This window comes from Megalobrama amblycephala, linkage group LG13 (genome assembly GCF_018812025.1).
Source record: "Megalobrama amblycephala isolate DHTTF-2021 linkage group LG13, ASM1881202v1, whole genome shotgun sequence".
NCBI classification, from domain to species: domain Eukaryota; kingdom Metazoa; phylum Chordata; class Actinopteri; order Cypriniformes; family Xenocyprididae; genus Megalobrama; species Megalobrama amblycephala.
Genome location: NC_063056.1, coordinates 29,437,166 through 29,464,156, shown reverse-complemented (window position 1 = coordinate 29,464,156; position 26,991 = coordinate 29,437,166). Strand labels below are relative to the sequence as shown.

General features: G+C 37.6%; 2 protein-coding genes across 2 annotated transcripts; both read right to left on the bottom strand.

Moving 5' to 3' along the window:
• Positions 1 to 379: 379 nt before the first annotated feature.
• rhbdl2 (rhomboid, veinlet-like 2 (Drosophila)) lies at positions 380 to 5,973 on the bottom strand. Its single transcript, XM_048153629.1, has 8 exons — positions 5,620 to 5,973; positions 4,863 to 5,085; positions 3,890 to 4,038; positions 2,991 to 3,103; positions 1,857 to 1,957; positions 1,688 to 1,748; positions 1,522 to 1,583; positions 380 to 1,342 (listed from the first exon to the last, which is right to left on the bottom strand). The coding sequence occupies exons 2-8, from the start codon at positions 5,079 to 5,081 to the stop codon at positions 1,160 to 1,162; spliced, it is 888 nt and encodes a 295-aa protein (XP_048009586.1). The 5' UTR covers positions 5,082 to 5,085; positions 5,620 to 5,973; the 3' UTR covers positions 380 to 1,159.
• A 1,133-nt stretch (positions 5,974 to 7,106) lies between these two features.
• akirin1 (akirin 1) lies at positions 7,107 to 21,371 on the bottom strand. Its single transcript, XM_048153296.1, has 5 exons — positions 20,983 to 21,371; positions 12,579 to 12,725; positions 10,978 to 11,112; positions 7,697 to 7,768; positions 7,107 to 7,558 (listed from the first exon to the last, which is right to left on the bottom strand). Exons 1-5 carry the CDS (start codon positions 21,185 to 21,187, stop codon positions 7,548 to 7,550), a joined length of 570 nt encoding a protein of 189 aa, XP_048009253.1. The 5' UTR covers positions 21,188 to 21,371; the 3' UTR covers positions 7,107 to 7,547.
• Between the last annotated feature and the right edge of the window lie 5,620 nt (positions 21,372 to 26,991).

Below are 26,991 nucleotides of genomic sequence, written 5' to 3'. Positions count from 1 at the left end.
CCCTTTTAACAATCTTTCTTTGCAGCAAACACACTGTATAAAGTGAATACTGAAGTGCCATGAATATCATAGTAGCTCAGACATATTTATAATGAAAATTGATTTTTTTCATGAACTGAAAATACCTGGAATGTTCTGTTTAGGCTGGCAAGAACACTGTATCCATATTGGCCGACAATCAATGATCTACTTTGGAGAACTACCATCAGCTAATTAGAACAGGGGGACAACATTTGTTTTGGGATGTTTTCAGATGTAAACTCACTTGCCCTTCAGCTATTCAGCATGGTACAGCATTTACCTCACACACAAAACTCATTAACCAGTACATAAAACAATTATATGTAAAACAAGTGAATATAATTAATGACTAACTTGGTTTGAAAAATTTTAGTACATTGTTTTATTTTATTTAAAAAAAAATGACATTTCCAACCTAAACCCTGAAACAAAATGATACGATAATCATGTAGTGATGCATGTCATTATAACTGAATTGACACAATTTCCTATTGATTATAGGTCAATAACTTATGCAACACCACATTTAAAAAAACTACATTGTTGTGACCTCAGGTTGAGGTCTGTCCACTTGCTGATCAGTGCTGCCCTCTACTGACACTTCCAATATTCTGAGTCTAAGAAATTAGAAATGTATTTAAAATTTCTAAGTAAAACGGAGTTTTATGGAGAAAAACAACAACAGCAGCAACAAAATTACATGGCAAGTATATTCTTTTTGACTACAAAGCTTATTTTTGGCTCCCATCAAATGAATTAAATTCAATTAAATTGAACTGTCTTAGTCACGAATTCAGTTTGTAGACCAGCATGTAAAGGGCTCAATAATTTTGTGAATACAAAATAAATGGTCTCACACACATACAAAAAAGGTCAAAATATAATTTTTTTTGTTGTTGTTGTTCCTGAGGATCTACATTATTTGAGGAGATATGTTTAAGCAAAACCAAAAAGGAAATATTTGGATTTAAAAATTACATTTACTTTAGATATGCATGTAGAGAATTAGCATACAACCTTAAGAGTCTTGTCTGACAGTTATATTGACCTGAGACTTGCTTTTTTTAAAAAGCCATGATAATAAAAAGTCCATTGTGAACTGATGCATGACTTCAACTATCACAGACACACATCCTCCTCATGCGGGTGCTGGGGACAGGAAGATGTTGAAAATTATAGCAAACAAGAAGAAGGCGATGTATCCCACAATGCACAACCAGAAGCGTGGGTCCCTGAGGAGCTCTTTATTGTAGTTGGTGAAAAAGACATAACCAATGGTCATGCCTGCTACTCCACCACCAATATGGGCCACAAAAGAGACCTAACAAAAACAAGAACCTTGTGTGAAAACTATATTCAGAGTGAATTCTTGTGGTATCTCCTATTTATTAAGCTTGTAGTCTAAATAAATCATTCTATTTGAGTATTAGGTATTCTGGTTTAAATAATATATTTTAATATATGGCTTATGATTCTGCTATGATCTTAAAACTGTCTCACCTTCATGGCAACGTCGTGGCTAAAGAACCTTCTGTAAATAGCAAATCCAACATCTGTTCCAACTGAGAAAAAAAATATATATATATATTTTCATTAACCAGTCAATAGGTCTGAACAAAATGCTCCAAACATCAATAGTAGATGTCAAAAGTGAAAATGGACGCACCAATAAGAACAATTACAAGAATGCGAAACACTCCCATAAGTGGAATCATCTCCCTGAAATTCTATAGGAAAAAGAAAACATTTTTTATTTGGGTACTTGAGTATATAGTCTGAATTGTCTTTTCTAAAAAAATGTATATCCCTTCAAATATTACTGGAAATCTACTCACCACCACAGCATTCATGAAGTAACCTCCCATGAGGGCATAAACACCTCCCGAAGCGCCCACAAGAGCACTGAGAGGATCAAAGATGGAGCTGGCAAGAGAGCCTGAAAGAGGATTCACATGTATATACACACATTCCTTGAGAATATGAAGATTTGAATCAACAGCAAAATTATAAAATGATCATAACTTAATAATTTTCCACTAAAACTATACTGTATCTAACCAGGAACTTCTCATTAATGAGTGAATGTCCAAAAGTTTAAAGTTTTGAATGTTACCATGTTATCACCATGCTCAAACTTCATTTACCCACTTTTTATAAATTAAAAAAAAAATTGAGAAATTCTTCGAAATTTCAAATTCTTCAAGAACTACAGCAAAACCAGTGTGATAAAAGAATAATATATATATATTTTAATCAATATTTATGAGAAATTGTATTTGAATATATCATTAGATTCCTAAGAACATATGAGAATAACCAGTTTGAACTCCATTGACTTCAACTGATTTAATTAAATTCATTGAAAATGTAGATTATTTAGTCTATGAACTTTTGCTCTACAATCAAATAAAGATATTTTGTCATTTTATTTTAAATTTCAGAATTATTGTGTGTGCATATGCGAGCATGTTATAAACAAAATGCAGCCCCAGTGGGAAGGAAAAAAAAAAATTGTGTGTAAGTGTAGGAAAGAGGCTAACTCTAACTAATAGATGTTTTTTTAAAGAAAAAAAATCATGTGTAAAGCCACAGTTCACTTTCCACACAAAACAGTCCAGAATGCAAAAGGTGTAACAATTCAGTTTAAATGGTTATATCTCTTACTCTTTTTGTTTAAAAAAAAAATCTGAAAAAATAAATGAGTATTCTTAAACTTACAAAGTTTCATCTTCATACTAAAAACTACAGATTAAAAAAATAATAATAATAATAAATGATGTACCTCTTCTGGGTCAAAACAGACCAGAATGCAATAGTATGTGAAATAATACGTATTTAAAGAATAAACATTACTTTAGAGTTGTGACATAACTTGCAGTAACTGTTTGCAATCCAAACAAATATTGCATTGCAATGTGAGAGATTGTATACTGTATCCCTGTAAGAACTACTGAAATACGCAAACCTACCTGCAAGGACTCCTGCCATATAGACCATGCCTACTTCAAAGCCCTTATGCACCAGCTCCAGGGGAATGCCAAGAAGAAGCTGCATTAACAGGTTTCCCATGATATGCTCCACCCTAAATGAGGAAGGATGGTATTAAAAGTTAGGGTAGGCAATTTCGGAGAAGCTAGCAATAGCAAGCTAGCTTTGAAAGCATAACGCTGCATTCACATGGTGCGTCGACGTCAGTGCTTGACGGAGGGCATGTCTGAAGCTTGAGCTGACGCGACCGTCATAGTACAACATGAACGCAGTTGGCTAGCGTATATGATTGGCTGACGCCTGCGTTGGCGCTTAAAAAAAATTGAGAAATCTTCAACTTCTGCCATGAGCAACATGAGTGAAGTAATGCCACGGAACCCACAATTCAGTTCAGCAATGCATGACGTCACCCATTCAAAGTAAATGAGAAGTGTTAATGCCGACGCCCCGTGTGAATGCAGTGTAAGATCCCACCCTCCCTTCAGAGCATCTCCAAAGCCACGCCTCCTGAAACTTCCAAGATATATATTCAAAGATATATGTACCTTTTTTTTATATATATATATTTAGACCACTTTTATTATTGATTGCCATCAGGATGTGAAGAGAGTTTCAACCAGTATAACAAAAAGTGTAAAAAAAAAAAAAATGAAAGAAATTGCCTACCCTACCTTTAAATACCTATAAGTTATTAACTTGGATGTCTGGCCCAGTGGAACAGGAGTTTAATAATTTCACTGGAATTAACTTTTATTATTTCATTCATTCAGGATGGCCAGGTGCTAATTAAATAGTTTTCATTGAGCATTTTCATGTACAACTGCAACTCCCAAAATAGAGAGTAATTTTAAAATAACGAAAATGAGCAAAATCCCCTTACCCGGCATGTACAAACATGTAGGAGAGAAACCGCCATGCCTCCTCGCGTTGTTCAGGCTTATAGGTAAGAGGACTCTCCCAGATCCCTGTACCCAGGGTTATCCACTGCTTTTGAGGCTTCCATACCGCATAGTATATAAACACTCCTAACTGTAAAAAAAAAAAAAAAAAAAAAAAAAAAAAAAAACATCAAAAAGAGTTTTGAGAGAGAGGACATCAAATCTTCATTATGCCAAAAAGCACTGTCCAAAACATTACCCTGTGTGCCAATGCCTCAAAAGGCATTTCTACTGTAGCAGAAAAAGCTCAGATTACAACAGGAAAAAAAATGTTGGTTTAGCAGTAATTAAATCATATTTAGACACATCATTTTCAAACATTATGTGTAAATTAAACCAAATATGAATTGTGGTAAATAATAATAATAATAAAAAGACACTTTCTAATGGAAGTTTATTCATTTGAGACTGATTTTCAGTGACTAGGTCTATTTTAAGTAATGTCCATGGAAACAAGGATGAATCTGGCTTTTCAAACACTGTGGCTAAGACTTGCCATACAGGAATGGAAAAGTGGACAGCATAGCTCCAAAAAAGAATCTCTGTTCTTTCATAGCGAGACATCCCAACAAAAATGTTTGCAAATTGATGGAAATGTACTGGTTGCTGCAAAGTGTCTATATATATATATATATACATAAACATACACACACACATATAATATAATATAATATAATATAATATAATATAAAGACTGGTTTAAAAGAGGTTTTCAGCTGATTGGCCAATAGATCAGATAAACCATCTCAACACCAGCTTGGCCAGGATGGGAGACCATTTTAAACCAGCTAAGACCAGTAAGCTTTAACTGGTTTAAGAGACAGTAGCTGTGGTGACAGTAGAAACAGTTCAATATAGCCAGAAAGATAAGATTCCAGCGGGTACAAAGGTTGCTATACAAACATTTGATTGTACCTCCGCTAAGCTGATGAGGATGATGAAGATCGGTGGCGGACAGCAGTTCGCTCGCTCCAAATACGTCTCCCGTAACTCCTCGGGAAGAATCCATTTCGAAACATTCTTATGTATCTTTTCTACCCTGCGACCACTTCTCTTCGGATTTGCTCGAGTATCACCTTCTTCATCCCTCTTTACGGGAAAAGTGTCTTGCTCTTCGATGTCATTATCGCCCATTTCTCTTAAAAAATGCAAATCAAAAGGGTCGTTTTTTGGATTAATTGACAAGAATGAACAAAAGGAATTAGTTGTTTTTTTAATAAAAATTATTTCATTAGGCTAACAGAAAAGTTTTTAGTAATCTTGGCAATTGTAGCAGAGCAAAAGCAAACTTAAAAGAAATCTAAAATGTACTTCAAAGCTATTTAGATTTCATCTCCACGTTATTCAGAGGCTCTCTCTTCCGGAGTTATTGGCTCTTCCTGCACAAACAAACTCATCCTGTATGGAATTATTTACGAGGTTACTATAGGCTACAGCCTATGCTTTATTTTATTAACAACTTTATGAGGGGAAAAAAATTGTAAGAGCGATTCATAGCCTATATCGGGGGGGTTTGTAACCTGAAATACAGGTTTTTCGTTTTCTTTTTTAAGTGATAGGGCATTTTCTATAAATGTTTAGAAGCTGCATTTAAACTGAGCAAAATTAAGTGCTTTTTATGTCCGAAACTCCTTTGAATAAAGAGAATTTGCGAAAAAAAACCTCAACTTACCCTTTCTTCCGATCCACCACCTCACGCGAGTACAAGAGATTTCTCTAAGAGCGCGCGCCGACCAGTGCTCATTAATGTTGTTGGTTATTTGAAAAGAGGCAAAAAAGTCTCTGTTTTCAAAATAAGATAAACAAAAATAGTTTCGTGACCATCACGGACTAAAAGACGCTTTCCCTGGACGATAATTACAGGCTTCATCCAGCTTTTCCGGTTTCAGTCTTCCTTCCTCTTGTTCCTAACTTGAGGGTCTGCAGGATCGTTTTATGTTTACTCTTGTTGAGCAAAAAAGCAACCTCTGACCCGCCAAAGTATGGTAGACTCTTTACCTGAGCTTCCGCAAACCGCCACACCTGAAGTCACGTGATGCTATTAATTGTTTTAAACATTTCGTCCAAATGACGAAATGCACGCCACAAACGATATATAAACGCGGACAATTAACTAACCATAAATAAACAGACAAAATATTGTAAAATACATAAAACTATACTCATTCAAAGAGAAGGTGGCATCCTTTATGAGCACTAGATGTCGCCATTTCCTGTACAATCAACATTCGGGTTTCTTAAAGAGAGAATTCGGACAAAAGAGAAAATTTTGCTCATACTTGCGTTTCAAAACACGTACGAGATTTTTCTGCAGAAAACAAAAGTATAAACGTGTTTTTTTTTTTTTTTTTTTTAATGGTTTTATATTTAAATACATTTTAAAATGTAATATATTCCTGTGATAGCAAAGCTGAATTTTCAGCATAATTACTCCAGTATTCAGTGTCACCGGATCCTTCAGAAATCATTCTAATATGCTGATATGGCACACAAAAAACATTTATCAATATTGAAAACAGTCGTTGTGGAAATCATTTTTTGTTTGTTTTTTTTGTTTTTTTTCAGGAATCATAACTGAATAACTTTTAAAAATAGAAATCATTTTTTCTAAGTCCTAGTCAATTTTTTTCTATGAAAAGAGTAAATGGTGACCAAACAAGAAAAAAAGCTTACAAAAAAAAAAATACATATATAATACAGTTGTTTACATGAAGCATGCACTACATTCAAAGTCTTCTAAAGCCATTCAATAGCTTTGAGGAACATGATTATAAATGTTATTCACCTGATACTTTTATATCCAGTGAGCTATTAATGCCATCCTCTCAAACACAACAAGAATTGAATTTCAGTAAAAAAAAAAAAAAAAAAAAAAAAAAATGACTTGAATGTCCCCATCACACAAGACTCCAGAACACTTACAATTTATCCTATTAACCACTTTCATGGAAATGTAACTTTTTTCCATGGAGGTCAAACTATGACATTATTTAAAATATATTTTGTGTTCCAAAAGTAGAAAGTCATAAGTGTTTGGAAAGACATGAATGCAAGTAGCTAATGAAAGATAATCCACTTTGAGTAAATTGATATGCAACACAAACCTATACAAGTTCATTACAAATTATTTGCAAGAAAGAACAGAATCTATACAAATGCTGACTTATCACAGATCTTTTATTTGTCAAAAAAGAAAAAAAAAAAAAAGTTGGAGAGTTAAAAAACAGACTGAAGGATAGAGGGAGAGAGTCTGGTATATCTGCTGCAGGTCAGTCACATTACATTATACAGAGATGATCGCATCAGCCAAGCTTTTTTACAGCGGTAGTTTGACATCTTTTCCCACAAATTCTAAAAGAGATTAAACTTTCTTAGAATGCATCTAGATATGCATATTTGGTGTTGGGCCATCAGTAACAGTTCAGCAATAAAAATGAGTTAAATGTGGATAGACCATGGCACCCAAGCATTTTAAAGGGGGGGGGGGGGGGGGGGGTAGGGAATCAAAAAGTGGAAGGAAGAAATTTCAAGTGAAACGAAGGGGGCTGGTTCTATAGCAACCAGCTGCTGAGGGTTGGCTAGTACCATCTATACTGTTCTTCAAGACACATCTGAAAATAAAGAGAGAATAATCAGCATTTGGACAAAAATGGTACAACTGAAAACTTTTTTTTTTTAATTGATACTGCAACAAACAGACAATGAAAGAATGTTAATTGGCTGCTAATAGAGGAAGTTAATATACTTACAGCTTGCAGGCCTGGCGCCATATCTTCGCATAATCTGATCCTGTGTGAATTTCACGAAGGACTCGTATTGTTCTTAAGGGGAAAAGGAACAAAAACAGCACATTAAGAATACAATTCAGCCATAAACTTGAACAAAACTGGTGAAACAAGAAAACATAGTAATGTAGCATGGCGGGGAGGGGGAATAAATAAATACATTATACTATGGACTACTTGCACTGATCCTCGTGATGCACATCCGTTTAAAACAATACTGCTCAGTTATTTCTGGTTATATACACACACTGATCAGGCATAACATTATGACCCCCTTCCTAATATTGTGTTGGTCCCTTTTGCTGCCAAAACAGCCCTGACCCATCGAGGCATGGACTCCACTAGACACCTGAAGGTGTGCTGTGGTATCTGACACCAAGATGTTAGCAGCAGATCCTTTAAGTCCTGTAAGCTGCGTTGTGGGGCATCCATGGATCGGACTTGTATGTTCAGCACATCCCATGGACGCTCAATTGAATTGAGATCTGGGGAATTTGGAGGCCAAGTCAACACCTCAAACTCGTTTTGCTCCTCAAACCATTCCTCAACCATTTTTGCTTCGTGGCAGAGCGCATTATCCTGCTGAAAGAGGTCACATGGTCTGCATCAATGCTTAGGTAGGTGGTACGTGTCAAAGTAACATCGACATGGATGGCAGGACTCAGGGTTTACCAGCAAAACATTGCCCAAAGCATCACACCGCCTAAGGTAAGCGACGCACACACACTGGCCATCCACACGATGTAAAAGAAAACGATTCATCAGACCAGGCCACCTTCTTCCATTGCTCCGAGGTCCAGTTCTGATGCTCACGTGCCACTTTTGGCGCTTTCTGTGGTGGACAGGGGTCAGCATAGGCACCCTGACTGGTCTGCGGCTATGCAGCCCCATATGCAACAAACTGCGATGCACTGTGTATTCTGACACCTTTCTTTCAGAACCAGCATTAACATTTTAAGCAATTTGATCTACAGCAGCTTGTCTGTTGGGTCAGACCACATGTGCCACCCGTCGCTCCCCACGTGCATCAATGAGACTTGGCCACCCATGACCTGTCGCCGGTTCACCACTGTTCCTTCCTTGGACCACTTTTGATAGATACTGACCACTGCAGACCAGGAACACCCCACAAGAGCTGCAGTTTAAGATATTTTAGATTTAGTACGAGAGACTTTCTGTCCATCCATTGAAAATGTGTGTGCAGTATACTGTCCACGTCCATAAAGGTAATAAAAACATCAAAGTAGTCCAAGTGACATCAGTGGGTTAGTTAGAAGTTTTTGAAGCATCTAAAATACATTTTGGTCCAAAAATAACAAAAACTACGACTTTATTCAGCATTGTATTCTCTTCCGGGTCTGTTGTTCATCCGGGTTCACGACTCGGGTTCAGTGAACCGCAGCGCACTGCTGACGTAAGACGCTGCTAACGTGTTATCTGGTGCGCCAGAGTTTCGTTTACAGTCTGAGGGAGACGCACGCTGTATTCAAGCTATTTTTTAAAATGGTGTGTATTCAAGCTATTTTTAAAAAAGGAGCGTAAGTGTGCATGTCGCGGATGTCCTAATCACCAAAAACAACGACGTAAAAGTGCATTACCAACGCCGACAGATGAAAGGATTCAGTGGAATCAATTCAATGGAATCAATTCAATGGAAAGGATTCCGAAAGAGAATACAATTCTGAATAAAGTCGCATTTTTTTATTATTTTTTTTATAAAATCTATATAAGATGCTTCAAAAACTAATAACTAACCCACTGATGTCACATGGACTACTTTGATGATGTTTTTATTACCTTTATGGACATGGACAGTATACTGCACATACATTTTCAATGGAGGGACTGAAAGCTCTCGGACTAAATCTAAAATATCTTAAACTGTGTTCCGAAGATGAACGGAGGTCTTACGGGTTTGGAACGACATGAGGGTGAGTCATTAATGACATAATTTTCATTTTTGGGTAAACCAATCCTTTTACATTGTTAAATTTCTTTAAGGCAGTTACCTCACATTCATTCAGCTATTTCAAACACTAAAGTAAAACCATGGTTCACCTTCATAAGGGTGTTTGATTAATTTTAACTAATGAAAGTCAAGATTAATCATCAGCTTGGCTTATTTGTGCATGTCTTGTAGGCTCTTCACTGCTCATTTACAGTCAGAAAGCAACTAGCGCACGATGCTAGTGGCGCTAACGGACTTACAGTGACTGTCATTCAGTTAACAGATTGCTAGGATGGAATCAACAATTCTTGTCAGTTTTAACTCGTTTTTGTTTGCAGTACAATTATAGCTGTAATGTAAAATAGTCTAGCCATCGTAATAAAGGCATTGTCACCCATAGTTACTACACTTTTACTGTAGTAAAGCCATGATTCATTTTCATAAGGGTGTTTATCAGTCAAATTAAAGTTCATATCAGTTCAAAGATAAAAACACTTCATGAGAAGACGAGCACTGGACTGCAACAGGTTAGTGGGGAAATATATTTATTATTCAGAATGTGCATTTGGAAGGGAAATATTTATAAACATTTTAGCAGGTTGAAGATAATTAATGTTAAGGCAGAGAATAAGGCAGAGCCCTAAAACGTAGTAATAATCTGCGTTTTCATGAGAAGTTCTCTGTATATAAGCGCGTTGAACGCTGACCGGAAACCCTTGAGCAGTACCAATTAGAACGCAGAAGTAGTTGTGCAAGTAGTCCATTAAAAGAAATAGACCTTATGTAGCCCCGACCCTTTTCAGTGCTGCACTCGTCATGTTCTGTCTTCCGGTTTACAGATTCGTGAATGAACAACTCGTTTTAAAATCTTCAGTCTACTGACATTTGTTATGACAGCGCTTCAAACATTACAGTGCTCATGATAACTTTCCTTAACTCTACAATAAGTAAATCCACTTCACCAGCTAATTACTCTGACAGTGATGCCATAGAAATATACAGAGCTACCTCAAAAATTAAAGTTCAAAGACAAAATTCTAAAGATGGCTGCACGGGTTCTCTGGTGCACAAGGTCTATATATATATATATATATATATATATATATATATATATATATATATATATATATATATATATATATATATATATATATATATATATATATATATATATATATATATATATATATATATATATATATATATATATTATATTATATATTGGTTTTTATCCCAATGAGAAAGGCATGAAATCAAAGCTAATACAGCACAGTGTGGAATCTGCAATGTGTTGTACCTGCAAGCTTTGTGTTCAGTATCTGTTCATACTCTTCACGGATCTTCTCCTCGTGATCTTTGATAAGGCGCTCACACAAATAGCCAACCTGCCTCAGTGTGAACAGTGGCTGATCCTTCTTCAATGATGAGGCACCTAAAAAACACACAACTCTGAATATCCACTTGATGTCACTATACATTCCAGTGCTCCCCACACATAGACTTTACTTGGGCGGGCTGCCCAGGTATAATAACGGCCACCCAAGTATATTTGGAGACACATTTTTGCTTTTATTATTTTTATCATCATCTTATACTTTTATATCCGCGCAAGATAATGAAACCATCCGCGTTTCATACCTGCTCATTATGTGTGCGTCAGAACTGTTTACTCCCGCTAGCATTCCCACAGGTGCTGCATTTTGCAAAGTCACAAGGCGGCGCTGTTGCGCCGTTCTACAAGCTCGCGCAACAGTGCCTCAGACTGCTTCAAAGTGATTCGCAATCAATGAAAAGCGCAGATTTATGCCAAGCGATTGCTAATGAACTCAAGTTGAATTACAATGTCTACTTCATGGCCTTTATATAGAATGTTTTATACGGTTGTAAGAATCTGAAGGATCAGCCTGCAATAGTACAGACATTTCAAAATAAGAGTCCCGGTGTATTTCGGGCTTGTTTATAATTAAAAGTCACATGCTAAGTTTTTTCTCTTTTTCTTTTGGGCATTACTGGTATTTTGGTTACACAATAAATTGTATTTAATTTCCATTTAATTCGTAGTAAATTATTGTAGTCTCCCCCACAGGAAGAAAAGACTAAGAACATTATTTGACACATATTATTCATAATATAAATTTTACTAGTAAAATCTGCATCCCATTCACTGAGAGAGACACTATATGACAGCAAGGAGAACATAGAAAAAGGATAACCATTTAAATGCTGTAATTTTGCATAATTTACAATGCATAATATTAGTATGTAAAGAAATTTAATAGTATGCTATGTAATTCAAATTAATTTCAATAAATAAAAATACTGTTAAAAATCACATATTTGTTTGTCACATGTAGTAGACCATTTTTGTGCCGTGGGTAATAGGAGGATTTATCACCCGGCTACCACCGCAAGTATATTTCAAAACTGTGGGAAGCACTGCATTCAATTTACAAAATATCTATACTACTGTTCAAAGTTTTGGGGTTGGCAAGATTGTTATTAATGCCTTTTAGATAAGTCTCTTATGTTCACTAAAACTGCATTTATTTGATCAAAAGTATAGGGAAAAACAGCATTACTGTGTACAATTCAAAATAACTGCATAGGTGTCTATGGAGAGACAGAAAGCTCTCAGATTTCATCAAAAAGATCTTCATTTGTGTTCCGAAGATGAATGAAAGTCTTACGGGTTTGGAACAACATGAGGGTGAGCAATTAATGAAGTAATCGTTTTTAGGTGAACTAACACTTTAATAATTACAGACAGGTGTGCTGGAGCAGGGTTGGAACTGAACTCTGTGGGAAGGTAGATCTCCAGGAACAGGATTGGGCACCCCAAGTCTAAAGGCTGATAAATGGTGAGCTTTTCAATCAACATGAGTTTTTAAACGGACTGACCTGTGGGAGAGCTGGGGGAGGTGAGGGCGGGACTGGAACTCTGGATATCAGTGGAGCTGCAGGGCTCAGTCTGGTTGAAGGCCCCTTCTAACTGCCGTCGCCTCTGGTAGCGGCTGTACTCCTGACGAATGTTCTGGAAGATCTGCTCTGTTGGGGTTAAAGGAAGACAATCGAGAGTTCAGAAAGATGTTAATTCAGCTTACATAAAAAAGAAAAAAAGAAGACTTCCCCTAATGACCTGATAAACTTGAAGAATGAACTGGTGTGTCATCATTATTTTTAACCAAATCAGGTCCAAAATGAAGTTTGTTTGGAGTTGGTTTCTGGAGTTTGAAACGGCTTGCCAAAGCAAACTTTTCAGGAAAATTTCACTCCGTAAACACCTTCAAACTACCCATTGGTCTATGGCAATTGTGTAATTAGTAGGTGTGGTCTGGGACTCCACCTGGTGCCTTATTTGATGTGGAAATTGATTAATGTTTTTTTTTCAGTTGACTTATTCTGTTCAGACCATCAAGGTCAGAAATGAGTAAAAACATGAACACAGTGGAGAGCTGCTTTGGAGTAGAAATGGAGTTGTAATTCTAAGTGACACTGACAAGGTTTGTGTCATCTTTAATACTATAAAGCTGCTTTCTTTAAAGAAATCTATTGTATTAAGTGCAATATAAATAAACACGACATGGCTTGATTTAAGTGCCAAATTGCCGAGCTGGTGCAAACATGTCCACAGTGCTATTATCAGATGCTTTCTTTACTGTGGTTTTCTCACTGCTGTAGTTTTTGTTGTGTGTTTATTTTGTTATGGGAGGTGTCAGGATGTTCCCTACCAGTATACTTCTGCTTAAGCATTTTAAACTTTTTGCCCCCAAGCAGAGCAAAAAAAAAGAACTTTGCCGCAAGTATAATCGGGGCCTATTTTCAATCATCTTAAACGATGAGGTGAAGAAAAACAACAGCAATCACTGGCTTTACTTAAGCCACCGCACACAATGCACAGAGGATATCCTGCTTTCAGCATGGGTCCCATGACGAATAGAGTGAAGAAATAAGTTTCACTTCAGTTTTACAATCAGCCACAATGGTACAATGACAACGTCACTAACACACGCTGCATAAGGGACAAAATGGGATGCAGGTTAGTTTCGTTTGGCTTTGTGGAGGGTAAGGCTTATTTCTGGTAACTGTATCTGGGTGACGGGACTGCAATGCGGAGGGCAGCAATGCAACCATGAACCTCCTGAGTCCCTTTCTAGAAAAACTGGGTTGGGTTTAGTCCCCCCCATCCTAGTCTTTAACACCAACATATAACTCAAAACTGTGTATTAGAAACCAGCATGACTTCCATGAGCCAAACTCTTTAAAATTATCTTCTATAATCGTCTTAAATCATCACAAAAGTAAGTATTTGGATGTTGAGCGTCTCAGCTTCCTGAATGTAGGTCATTTAAAGCTTCAAGGGTGGACAGAAACACCAGTGCACATCTATCTGCTGTGCCTGCATCACTTATCTTGGGTGGGGAGCTCAGAGTTTCCCCCCCTTCTAAAGGCATCAGCCTTCAACAAACTAAAAGACGAAGAAAAAAAAAAAAAGAAAAAAAAAAGAGGAGAAAAAAAGGGGGGGGGAAACTCAATGGGTAGAGGTGTGAATCTTCACTTACCTCATCATTCAATTACGATTCATTAATGATTAATGATTAAATTATGAAAATTCTCAATGTATCCTGATGCATCTTCTCCACTTATTTTATTATTATTAATAATAATCACAATACAATACTGTTATTTTATCTTTGTTTTTAAAAATAAGAACAAAGATGCAAATAAACAGTATAACAAATAAAAGAGGCTTTTCACAAGGAGCTGAACCCTGGGTTATCGTCGTTCTAAACACTGCTTTTAACCCTGGGTAAAGGAACATTTTACACTTTAGAAAAGAGGTTCGCACCGCTTTTTACCTGGTGTTATTGCGGCGCCAATCTTGTACAGTGTGAAACTATGCAGTGTTAGAATGTGAAGACTATATACTTAGCAACCAACAACCAATAGCGTCCCTCATATTTACTTTGGACAGTCACAGAAAAACCGTATGTTGTATAAACAGTAGTTTCAGTGTTTGATAGGAAAACTGTCAACTGTAGTCTTCTTCATGAGCGTTTGAGAGTGTGCGGTTAAAAACTAGCCTAGAGTGCCATCTGCTGTTAAAACCAAGCTCAGAACCGATTAGAGAAAATATCAGGATCGATCCAGATTCATTTTATCGATTGAATCGGTGCATCGTCCCAACCCTAATAATAAGAGTACTTTATTTACAATAAAACAGTATGATAGGCCTTTTTAGTTGCACTTTCTAAAATTCTATTCTTTTGTTTTTATGCATTGATGCGAAATCATTCACATCAGCATCGCAATTCATAGAAAAATGAATATATTTCACATCTCCATCAAAGGGTGCCAGCTATCTTGATGGTAATGCATTCCAGCAAAGCAGGCAGTGTGGCTACAACTTAGAGTGCCTCACTGCAGACTTCCTGTGTTTACAATTCAGCTCTCATCTGATTTTACTTGTACAAACACACAACTTTGCATGGCCAATAAAAAGGGGGTTTGGGGGAAACAATCAAACCTAGAAATAAGTATATGAGAACCAAAGACTCACTATTGATTTGTAGATGTCGTGTAATAAAGTTTTTCTGTCACAATAGAGCAGGGGTGTCCAATCCCTGCTCCTGGAGGGCCACTGCCCTGCAGAGTTTAGCCCCAATTAAACAAACTTGAACCAGCTAATGAAGGTCTAACTAGGCCTTTGATTTTTGACAATGCGTGGATGTGAGGATGTGATGCGTCTTAGTGCGATCTTCAAATCTCAACGGTTGTGATGTAATTATATAAATATATAGTCTGATGAGCTGCATGGAGTAAAACACAACTTTCAGCTTCGATTCACAGAAAATGCAGCTCTGCAAGTGCTGTGTGTTTGATTCGCTTTGCATTTGGGAATGCAACGTGCACAAACCATCCGTAATAACAATCATTTATGAATCTGTTGTCAAAGAGAAACGTCTTCCTGGACCTCCCTGTGGTTTTCCATCAAAATAAAAGCTCAATGATTAATGTTTGAGGGCAAGAAATAAAAGACATCCATCAATGTTAGTATTGTAATTTTACAGTTCTGTAAAATTATTTTTATTATTAAATAATAACTATATTAATACTTTAATATTTTCATTATAACTATCAATACCTTCTTTTTGGTCTTTAGCTGATCAAATGCCTGGCTCACTTAAGTGAGAATTTTTATATATATATATATATATATATATATATATATATATATATATATATATATATATATATATATATATATATATATATATATATATATATATATATATATATATATATATATATATATATATAGTGTTCAGTGGAGGGGGAAAAGAAAGAAAAAAAAAAAAAAAAAAAAAGTTATTTTGGTCTTTTGGCCCTGACACAGGCAACGTGAGGTGACAACACAGTCGGCTTTTATCAGTGCTAGTTCTTTGGTGTCGGTTTGATGTGTCCCTACCCTTATAACCCACTGCCTTTCATTGCATGGGTAAAAGCAGGCCTTTTCTTGTGTTCTAGAGAATAGGTCTGTAACAAATAACCAAAATCGATAATGAAAATAAACAAATCTGTCTCTTAATGTGTTTGAGATATGTTTTTCTCAGTGTAACTTAATGTATCCTTATTTGAAATCTTAATAGGTTATTTAGTAGTTAGTGTAGTGTAGTTCACAATTATCTGTTAATGTTAGAAAATTATTTTGTCTTGTCCTAACAGCAAGTCTCTGTTAAACTTCACAGCCTTCAGTGAACAAGAGTCAGGCAGATGGAGCACAATAGAACAGAAGTGCAATAATTCTCACTAAAACATAGGCCTACATTATTGCACTTTTTGAAAGGCGCCTATAAATAAACGGTATTATATTTCTTGTTAGACATCAAAAGCAACATGCAGCAATTTTGTAATTAATGGATTATTTTTTTAATAATCAACCATGAATTATTCCATTTGATTAATCAAATAAATAATTGTCCGATTAATCTGTTAGCAAAATAATTATTAGTTGAAGCCCTATTGCAGAAGGAAGTCTAAAAGGTTTTAAATAAAACAAGGATGACAACAATATAAGAAAACATTGTGTGAACTAACCCATTGAGTTCAGATCATGCAATAATCAGTTTTAGATACAGCTACAGGAATATGCACAAACTAGTCAATTGGCAACACCAGCCCCCTTGAATGACAGGTAAATCCCTCTGCCTGTATCAAATGCTGCCAAATGCTGAGACTAGGTCCAACAGGTTACTTAGCAACTGTAACCTTATATGGTCAAACCAAGCAATCAATCACAGTGGCTTCCTGAGAGAGGATGGGGAGCGATTCAAGGCCCAAAAGCACAGAACAGGGATAATACGACTACAATGGAGGTGTGGGATGAACTGGACAGGGGGGAGGGGAGTGTAAGTGGGTGTAGAGTTATGGCGTCGTATTCACTACACTGTCGAGGATTTGAGGAGGGAATTTAAAAATCCCAAACTGGCAGGAAGAGCCCTTAAGCCCAGGGTGTGTTCCTGCAAGGAGCTTGATTCGCTTTCTTTAGGATTTGGTGTGTTACAGGCGTTAATTATTCTGAAGCAAAAAGCTTTAGCGTTTGAATGTCAGATGACTTATAAAAGCAACCTCAGACATAGCTTGAAATATCAGACACCAACTCGTAATAAGAAACGATGAGCTGCTGATGGAAGATCTAGAAAATATTTTATTCAAATGTGCCCATCTAGAGACATAAACCTAAATGAGGATGATAAAGAGGGTCGTTCTATGAAAACAAAAGGGGCATTTGGTTTCACAAAGACAAGACTACCAGACAGCGAAGTGGGTCACATTCCATCTTTGCCATTTGGACCATTTTACTTCATGACATTTTACTTAACATGCATTTCTCTCTATAGACGCATCCATTATACTGCGGAAATGAGAGTCAGAATCGTCAACTTCATCTTTGCCACCGAAAGACAATAGTGTATTATTAAATTATTAAAAATGTCAGTCTCATCCAAGACAGTCTCCTTTGTTTTTTACCCAGACACCTTCATATTCATTACTTTTGCCAGTGTGCTATGGCAATCTTTATGGAGTGCTTAAATTTATATATTAAACACCCATTATTATGGTTTATTATCTCTCTAATGTAGAAAAAAAAAAAAAAAAAAAAAAAACATACTTTCTCAACCCTGAAACTAACCCCTAGTCAGGGGCAGACCTAAATAAAAGACTATTGCAGCTTCTGTTTAATGCCTGTTCTGTTTCTAACCTGCTTGTCACAAGAAAAAGTCAAATATTTTCATGTTTTTGTATTCACTATGGTGTTTATCAAACAACAAGATTATGAGATGAGAACCAGGTTCTTCCTTTATTCACTGTCACTTAGCAAAATAATCTGTGTGTCACCAAGTCATAAGTTGTGCCCCAAATGACGCACTATACACTTATACACTATGTACTCATCCGTGTAGTGCAGGAATTGTATAAGGTTATTTTGTCATTTAACAACGGAGTTCAATACCCCCTCTCCCTCCGATACGTAATTAAATCTGCGACAGTTGAGTGCATGAAGTGTCCAACATTCCACACTTCCTTTTTTCTGTTAATTTAGTGCATCATCCGGGTATTTAAAGTGCACTTTTTCTTCTTGGAATTTTCTGTGTGAATGCACTACTTGCGCTATTTATACTTAAAAACATCATAGATAGAATAGTGTATAAGTACACAAATTGGGACACACCTATAGTTCTATGTAAGAGTAGTGCGAAGGAAAAGAGATTAGAACCCCTCTTTAAAGAGAGGAGAGAAAAAAAAAAAAAAAAAAAAAAAAAAAAAAAACACTGACAGCATAAAACCTGATCTGAACTGAAATTTATAGCACTGAATTTTCATCTTGGTGTTAACAGGACTTTTTTTGTCATGTCCAACTCAAAGTATTGCAAACTGGAATCATTAAAGGTAGGGTGAGCAATTGTCAGAGAGGGTAGCAATAGTGAGCTAGCTTTGATAACCTAAAGGCCGGAACACACCAAGCCGACGCCGACGAACTAGTGGCTACGAAAGCATACTGCGAGGTTGGCTCACGACGGCAGCGTCTGTGTCCAAAGTTGGCCTGACACACCAAACCAACGCTCGACAGCCGACGGCCAAGTAACACGTCAGTTCTGCCTGCGTGAGATGAAATGCCTTTCCGAACCAGCAGGTGGCAGTATCTGAACAGCCAATCAGGGGTGCGTTTCCCAAAGCGAACTATGGTCGCAAGTTCCGTCGTTACCAATAGAGTTCAATGGGACTTACGACCATAGTTGGCTAACGATGCTTTCGGGAAACTCACCCCAGAATGATCAGATGGCCCGACGGGCCGACAAGCTCCGACGCCGATTCAACATTTCAGCATTTCAACATTTCGAACCAGCAGAAAAATAGCCGAGGAGGACCAACTTCAGCCGATGGTGTGGAACACACTGAGAAAACGTAGTCGGCCGACCGTTGGCTTGGCGTGTTCCTGCCTTAAGATCCCACCCTCCCTTCAAAGCATCTCCAAAGCCACACATTCTTCAAAACACAAATGTGTACAGCAGGGGGCACACAAGAGACGTAGATACCTCATATCTCAAAGCACATAACATTACAATAATAATGAACAAACAACTTTGAGCACTGACCTGTATCACCTTACTGCTGCAGATTCATCTCTGCGTTGATAGTGTTGCCATTGAAGCACATAAATTCGAGTCACAAACCGCTCCGAGTATAACGTCAAGGGTTTCCATCTCTTCCAAATAACGGTAGTTATGGCGTGAACGCAGCAAAAGCTTGTTGTCTTGGTTCAGGAGGAACTGTAAAGTTGTCTGCCGTTTCAGTTGGAGTGCACACACGGTGACTGACATCTGTCTAACTATGCATAGCATGAAATACGCCGATGACGTGCGATGTCTGCGCGAGCAGTGTGTGTGGAAGTATAAAAATACACGTTGACAGGATGTTGCATCATTGCACTTGGACCGAATGCAATGATTGGACACGTTTTATAGTCCTACACCTTCCAAAGACACTATATAAGTTAAGTGGTCTAAATATGTATATGTGTGTATATTTTGTGTGTGTGTGTGTATATATATATATATATATATATATATATATATATATATATATATATATATATATATATATATATATATATATATATATATATATATATATATATATATATATATATATATATATATACACACACATATTTAGGCCACTTAACTTAGTGATTGCCATCAAGATGTGAAGAGACTTTCAACCAGAATAACAAAAAAAAAATGTTTATGGAACAAATTGCCTACTCTGTCTTTAAGAATCAGAACCTAAAACATCATTTTGCATATCTTCTCAATCCTACTGATGGGGAGGCAAACTCACAGCACCTATAATTAAGAAATAAACGATGGCAAAGTGCAGGAGTTTGTTCTTAACTTTATTGTTATTTCACTCTAGCTTACGAATTTATTCAATGTGGCGTCTTTGAGATTTTAAAACGTCTTTCTAAAGCTGTGACTGTTTTACAAGCGCTAAACAGGAGGATTTGGGCGGGTTCGCCAAGGGGTCCATACATTTCAGATGAAAGCAGTGCAAGTATACAGACTACATAAAAAATATACACGGCTTTAATGAAATTATTAGTGTTAAATATCAAATTACTTAAAGTTGCCGAATTTTTGCCAGGGTTATTTTATGTATATATGCACACATAACATGAACACTTGTGTTTTCGAATAATATTGTTAAATCTAAATTAAATAATGCCAATCGACCCTTGCGCACATACCCACCTTTCCTCTTTGTTTGGACACACTGGTTCAATCCTGCTGATAAACTAAGTGGCTGAACGCAGAGATAAATGTTCACCATCCAGGCCAGAGCCAGGCGTTTGTAGAAAGACATTGTCATGTGTATTGTTTTCGGTAGTAATGGTCGATGACTACGTGTGCGTGTGTTCACACTAAGCCATGGGAGTTAAATGAAGCTCTGTGTCAGCTAGTCTGTATTAGCGTCCGCTTTCAGCCTAGCTAGCCGAGCTCAAAACAGCTATTCATCCAAACTGCATAATTAACTACAGCACATACCAACTACCCACCACAACCATACCATCCATTAAGAAACTCAAACTGCATTACTCAAAGCAGCATGAAGGGGGAATTAAATTAACAGACTGTCGAAATTCAAATACCCACTAGCTGGTTAGCTGAGATTAAACAACCCCCCATTCCCCTCCTCCATGTCAAACAAACCAACGCTTTTTTCCTCAAAGCCTTTTTCTCACCTGGAGTTAGCCTGTGTTCTCCACCCATAGACTGGGGCGACATCGAGTGTGCCGGGCTCTCTGTTGACGGGCGAAGACCGCATCTCTGCGGGGAAGGAGTAGTTGGAGTCCCCGGTAGAGGATTGCACCTCCTTCGCTTGGGGGACTGCGGGCTGAGAAGGGCCTCAAACTCCATAGATCGCTTCAACGTCGCGCCACAAGCCATGATCGCTGATTTAATGGGACAATAAACAAGAACAACGGTAAAATGACACCTTTTCGATAATAAAATGCGTCGATTTCCCTTTCTAACTCGACTTTTTCGGGGTTTTTATTGAGCTTCGCACGATGTCGGCGGCCCCCCCACTGTTCGCTCACCGGTTTAAACACCAAGTGCCAGATTTGTAGCAAAAATGCTAAAACGACACAGCCGAGGACTGTACCATTCACGGATAGGGGAGGGGGGAATGTTATAAACAAGTTTGTCTTTTCTCAAATAACATTAAATCATACTTTATTTTGTTTACTAAGCAACAAAAACATTCACACGGTTCAAAATATATTGTATACATATAAGCTATATTTTAAATAAGTTTTTACTTTATGAGTAAATTTACTACAGTGGTAATCGTCCCAACCTGTGATTCGTGGTTTTTTAATGCCCTCTCTTAACATAGTTTCTAGCGATGTGTTGCTCCAAATCAAAACGATTATTAATAATGAAAGTGATAGTTATACTTACTCAGGTTTATGCTTGCCATTGTTTAGCTTTTCCTGTATAAGCAGGCCTCTTGATCCGACTTTTAGGTGGAGGCTATTTGAATATAGAAAAGAACACATTTTACTATAAATTAACTTAATATTTTAAGATCCATGTACGATCATTATGATCTACCTTATGAATATATATTAAATAAATAGCCTAGGTAAATATATAATATGAATATATTATGTATAATATTTGATTAATAATAATAATAATAATAATAATGTATAATATTTGCTCTTTTTCGTCAATATTTGTTTTTCTCTTTACATGCTAAGTGAACTCTTTCAGTTTACCTAAACTCCTTTTGGGTCAGAATCTTTCACTCTAAGAAAGAAAAAAAAAAAAACTTTCAATTTCCACTCCTCCAACAGCTTAATCCTGATTGGTGCTTTACAATCATATGACTCTGATCAATATTTATTGAGTTTATTTGGCCAATGACCATATTTCTGTTGGATTTGCATGTTGGTGTTTGTTTGTGTTAGACCTAAAAGCAGTCTTTCAACTCACAAGAAATAATTTCCTTACTGTCTCTTTACATTTAAACCATTATTTTAAACCATTTAAACCATTATTTTCACATTGCTGACTCCATATGAATATCACACACTTTTATATCCCAATATGTCTATTTTGAATCAATCCAATGAAAATAATGTAAAATGTAAAACATATCGGCAGTTAATAATGTAGGCCTAATTGATAACAAATATACAATTACAACCCGAATTCTGGAAATTTTGGGACTTTTTTAAAATTTGAATAAAATGAAAACTAAAAGACTTTCAAATCACAAGAGACAATATTTTATTCACAACAGAACATAGATAACATAACAAATGTTTAAACTGAGAAATTTTACAATTTTATGCTCAAAATGAGCTCATTTCAAATTTGATGCATGCTACAGGTCTCAAATTAGTTGGGACAGGGGCATGTTTACAATGGTTTAGCGTCTCCTCTTCTTTTTAAAACAGTTTGAAGACGTCTGGGCATTGGGTTATGAGTTTCTGTAGTTTTGGTGTTGGAATTTGGCCTCATTCTTGCCTGATATAGGTTTCCAGCTGCTTAAGAGTTCGTGGTCATCTTTGACATATTTTTCGTTTAATGATGCACCGAATGTTCTCTATAGGTGAAAGATCTGGTCCGCAGGCAGGTCAATTCAGCACCCAGACTCTTCTACGACGAAGCTATGCTGTTGTAATAGCTGCAGTATGTGGTTTTGCATTGTCCTGCTGAAATACACGAGGCCTTCCCTGAAATAGAGGATTGTGTTTACCGACAGTGGTTTCTGGAAGTATTCCTGGGCCCATTTAGTAATGTCATTGACACAATCATGCCGATGAGTGATGCAGTGTCGTGTGAGGGCCCGAAGACCACGGGCATCCAATAAAGGTCTTCAGCCTTGTCCCTTACGCACAGAGATTTCTCCATTTCTCTCTATTTTTTGATGATGTTATGCACTGTAGATGATGAGATTTGCAAAGCCTTTGCAATTTGACGTTGATGAATATTGTTTTTAAAGTATTCCACAATCTTTTTACACACTCTTTCACATATTTGAAGCCTCTGCCCATCTTTACGTCTGAGAGACTCTGCTTCTCTAAGACATCCCTTTTATAGCTAATCATGTTACAGACCAAGGGCTGTATGTATAAAGCCACTCAGAGTAAAATTTTAGTCTTAAGTGTGTCAAAATTCTAAGAATTTTGCTCTTATTCCTAGACTTAAGAATAAGTATGATTCATAATGGTTCCTAAGTGTCAAGACTAGGCATTAGCTCCTAAATTATTTAGGAGAGCTGCATGGAGAGGTCTCCTAACCTAGTTAGGAGTAGCAAGATGGCAGCAAAGAAGAGGAGAGACACGCTTTCCAATGAAGATATGATGTATTGGAGTTATAAGATGACATGGCGTTGATAAAACACTATAAAGTTCATTGATAATTCTTTTTGTAACTGACCTAATAAGAAATAACCATAAAGTAATAACTTTAAATAAATGTAATACATTTAATAAATATTACTTAAACAATAATTAAAACGTTTAATGTATTTTGAATAAACTTTTTATATCTTTAAATGTAATAACTTCTCCCACTCTACAAATCAATGCTCTGACTGTAGAAATGAAATAGTAATTACCTTTTTTGGTAACTGGAAAAATGCAGCAGTGCATGGGTGATGACTTGAGCCCATCAGTCCACAGTAAGCAGGCTCATAAATAGTACTATTGCTAAACTTACCACATCAAACATAGTGGCCAAAATTGATGTGCAAAGGTTTTTTGTTTGTTTTTTAAATGACCCTACAATTTTGCTAAATCATAATATGATTGCCATTATAATATGAGGAAAATAATTTTATTTTTTATATTTATATTATTTAAATGAGGGAAGAATAAATCACTAAACTAAGCAAAGGTATTTATCTGACAAAATTTTTGGCAAAAAAAAAAAGGGAAACAACAGCTACAGGTTTCAGAAAAAACAGAAAAGCTCAGAAAAAGCATACATTGACTACAACATAATCAGTTTTTAATATTTCATTGGTCCTCATGTTTATGCATGCATAATTTCTTTGTATGTGTCACAGTCACCAGCTCAGTCACCTTCTCCCAACTACAACTCTCAGCATTCCTCCTGTTCTACACCTGCGCTCATTCATCAATCACCGGCACCTGTAAACCATCACCCTCGTTAACACTCATCAGCACTCTCTATATAAGCAGTCACCATCCTCAGCACAGTTGTCTGGTCTTGTCCATGACCTAGTCAACTGATCAATCTGCCACATTACCTGCCGTTCCCACTACAGAAATAGGGATCTAACCACACTGCCAATGCAAATGGTCACAGTGTCACCAGTTTCAGTTATGGCAGCGAGGAATATGGACTTGGCTGGCTGTGATCTGACTGAATATCTCATAAGGATCCTGATGGAAAGAGGCCTCAGATACACCAATATATCCTCAGTTCTGGTGAGAGAATGTCACCGGTGTCATCCCATCATGGCCACCAGTCCAGTATTCCATCCTAAGATGGCCGCCAGTTCAGAGTCCCGTCCTAAGATGGCCGCCGCCACGCCTGAGTCCTCAGTCAAGATGGCCATCGCCATGGCTATAAATCTCTTCCTCGTCCAGGATCCAGTCCTCATCCCACAGTCCAGAGGCGACTCCCATCCTCGTCCCGAGTCCAGAGATGGATCTTACTCATGAGTCCGCTCCAGTTCCTGTGTTCGCTCTTAGCCCAGAGAACGTTACAGTTTCTGTAATGGCACTAGCAATTGTGTGTGTTTGGGCCACACGCACAACAGCTCTAGTCCCTGAATCCGTTCCAGTGATGGCTCCAGCCCCGGACCAGCGTCCAGTGATGGCTCCAGCCCCGGACCAGCGTCCAGTGATGGCTCCAGCCCCGGACCAGCGTCCAGTGATGGCTCCAGCCCCGGACCAGCGTCCAGTGATGGCTCCAGCCCCGGACCAGCGTCCAGTGATGGCTCCAGCCCCGGACCAGCGTCCAGTGATGGCTGCCAGCGCTGCCATGGCTTCCCGAAGGGCCCGATCCGCCTTGGCGCCCTCGACAGCCAGCTCCGTCCTGGCTTCCCGAAGGGCCCGATCCGCCTTGGCGCCCTCGACAGCCAGCTCCGTCCTGGCTTCCCGAAGGGCCCGATCCGCCTTGGCGCCCTCGACAGCCAGCTCCGTCCTGGCTTCCCGAAGGGCCCGATCCGCCTTGGCGCCCTCGACAGCCAGCTCCGTCCTGGCTACCTGAACCACCAGTACCATCCTAGAGACGACCTGCCCTTATCACTCTGATCACCCGTCGTGACTCCAGGATTCCCTCCCTCCCCGACTAACCACTAACCATATACGGCGCGAGGACGTGCCTTCCGGGAGGGAGAAGTACTGTCACAGTCACTAGCTCAGTCATCAACTCTCAGCATTCCTCCTGTTCTACACCTGCACTCACTCATCAATCACTGGCACCTGCAAACCATCACCCTCGTTAACACTCTTCAGCACTCCATTCTCCACCATTCTTACCACAGTTGTCTGGTCTCATCCATAATAAGCTCCACGACCCAGCCAGTTATGCTCACCAGAGATACCTACCTGCTACTTACCTGTGACCTGTCTTCTGACTGCTACCATCCACCTGTCTTCATCCGTCATCCAGTCTGGCTCACCTGCAAAAGAGACGATTCATTACCATTCAGCAAGTCACCATTCAACGTGCTTTAGGCACAATACTCACCATACTTCATCTTTGTCCAGATCTGTGCCTCTGAATCTAAATAAAGACTGTGTTTGTGTTACTTACCTGTCTGTTCCCTTGTGTAACATGACAGTATGATAGCCTGGCCAAAAATTTGAAATAATTTGAAATTTCACTATTACACATGAAACAATTGACTCCAAGCACAGTTTAGCTTATGTTTATATCTTTAAACACATTTTTAAAAATATTTGAATTAAGGTTGAAGATGTCAATTTTCAGATGGCTGGACATCACATTTGGCCACTATGGCAGTTGATTGACTTTCCAACTGACCATCAAACCATGCGGCAAACCTTTGTTAATAGTGGGCTTCCCTGGAGTTGTTGGAGCCATTGATGGAACTCATGACACATCATTGCTCCAATTGTAAATGAGGAGACATATATCAATGGAAAATATTTCACACCATCAATTTATGATAATTTTGCACAATGCAAAGCTATTTTAAATTTAAATAAATAGCTATTTTAAATAAATTTAAACATTAAAACATTTCAGTGTCTTTTTAAATAATGTTTCTTAATATAATAACATTAAATTATTGGTGTTGTGCTGCTGCGACTTCACCCTTGCAGACTCACTATTGGCTCATTCAGAGGTTGAGGGTGGCCATTTTGAGTTGACATCATTGTAGTCCTTAGTTCACAACACTTAAGAATCAGACTTAGACTTTACTAAAAGTTGCTTTTAGCTCCTTTTTAAAAGTCTCCTAATCTTAGAAATGTCTTACTTTTTACTAAAAATTTTTTGACACTTACGTCAAAACTGAAGTCTATTCTTAAGAGCATTTCTGAAAAGTTTTATACATACGGGCCCTGATAACGATGAACTTAATTAGTTGCTAGATGTTCTCCCAGCTGAATCTTTTCAAAATTTCTTGCTTTTTCAGCCATTTGTAGCACCCATGCCAACATTTTTGAGACCTGTAGCAGGCATCAAATTTGAAATGAGCTCATTTAGTGGATAAAAGTGTAACATTTCTCAGTTTA

Excerpts from the sequence above, each read along its gene's own strand:
- rhbdl2 (XM_048153629.1), bottom strand. The coding sequence starts at position 5,081 with ATGGGCGATAATGACATCGAAGAGCAAGACACTTTTCCCGTAAAGAGG. Across the intron at positions 3,104-3,889 it reads TACATGTTTGTACATGCCGG|GGTGGAGCATATCATGGGAA; the intron begins GTAAGGGGATTT and ends TTCCTCATTTAG. Across the intron at positions 1,958-2,990 it reads TATGGCAGGAGTCCTTGCAG|GCTCTCTTGCCAGCTCCATC; the intron begins GTAGGTTTGCGT and ends ATCCTCTTTCAG.
- akirin1 (XM_048153296.1), bottom strand. The coding sequence starts at position 21,187 with ATGGCTTGTGGCGCGACGTTGAAGCGATCTATGGAGTTTGAGGCCCTT. Across the intron at positions 12,726-20,982 it reads AGAACACAGGCTAACTCCAG|AGCAGATCTTCCAGAACATT; the intron begins GTGAGAAAAAGG and ends TAACCCCAACAG. Across the intron at positions 11,113-12,578 it reads CTCCCCCAGCTCTCCCACAG|GTGCCTCATCATTGAAGAAG; the intron begins GTCAGTCCGTTT and ends TGTGTTTTTTAG.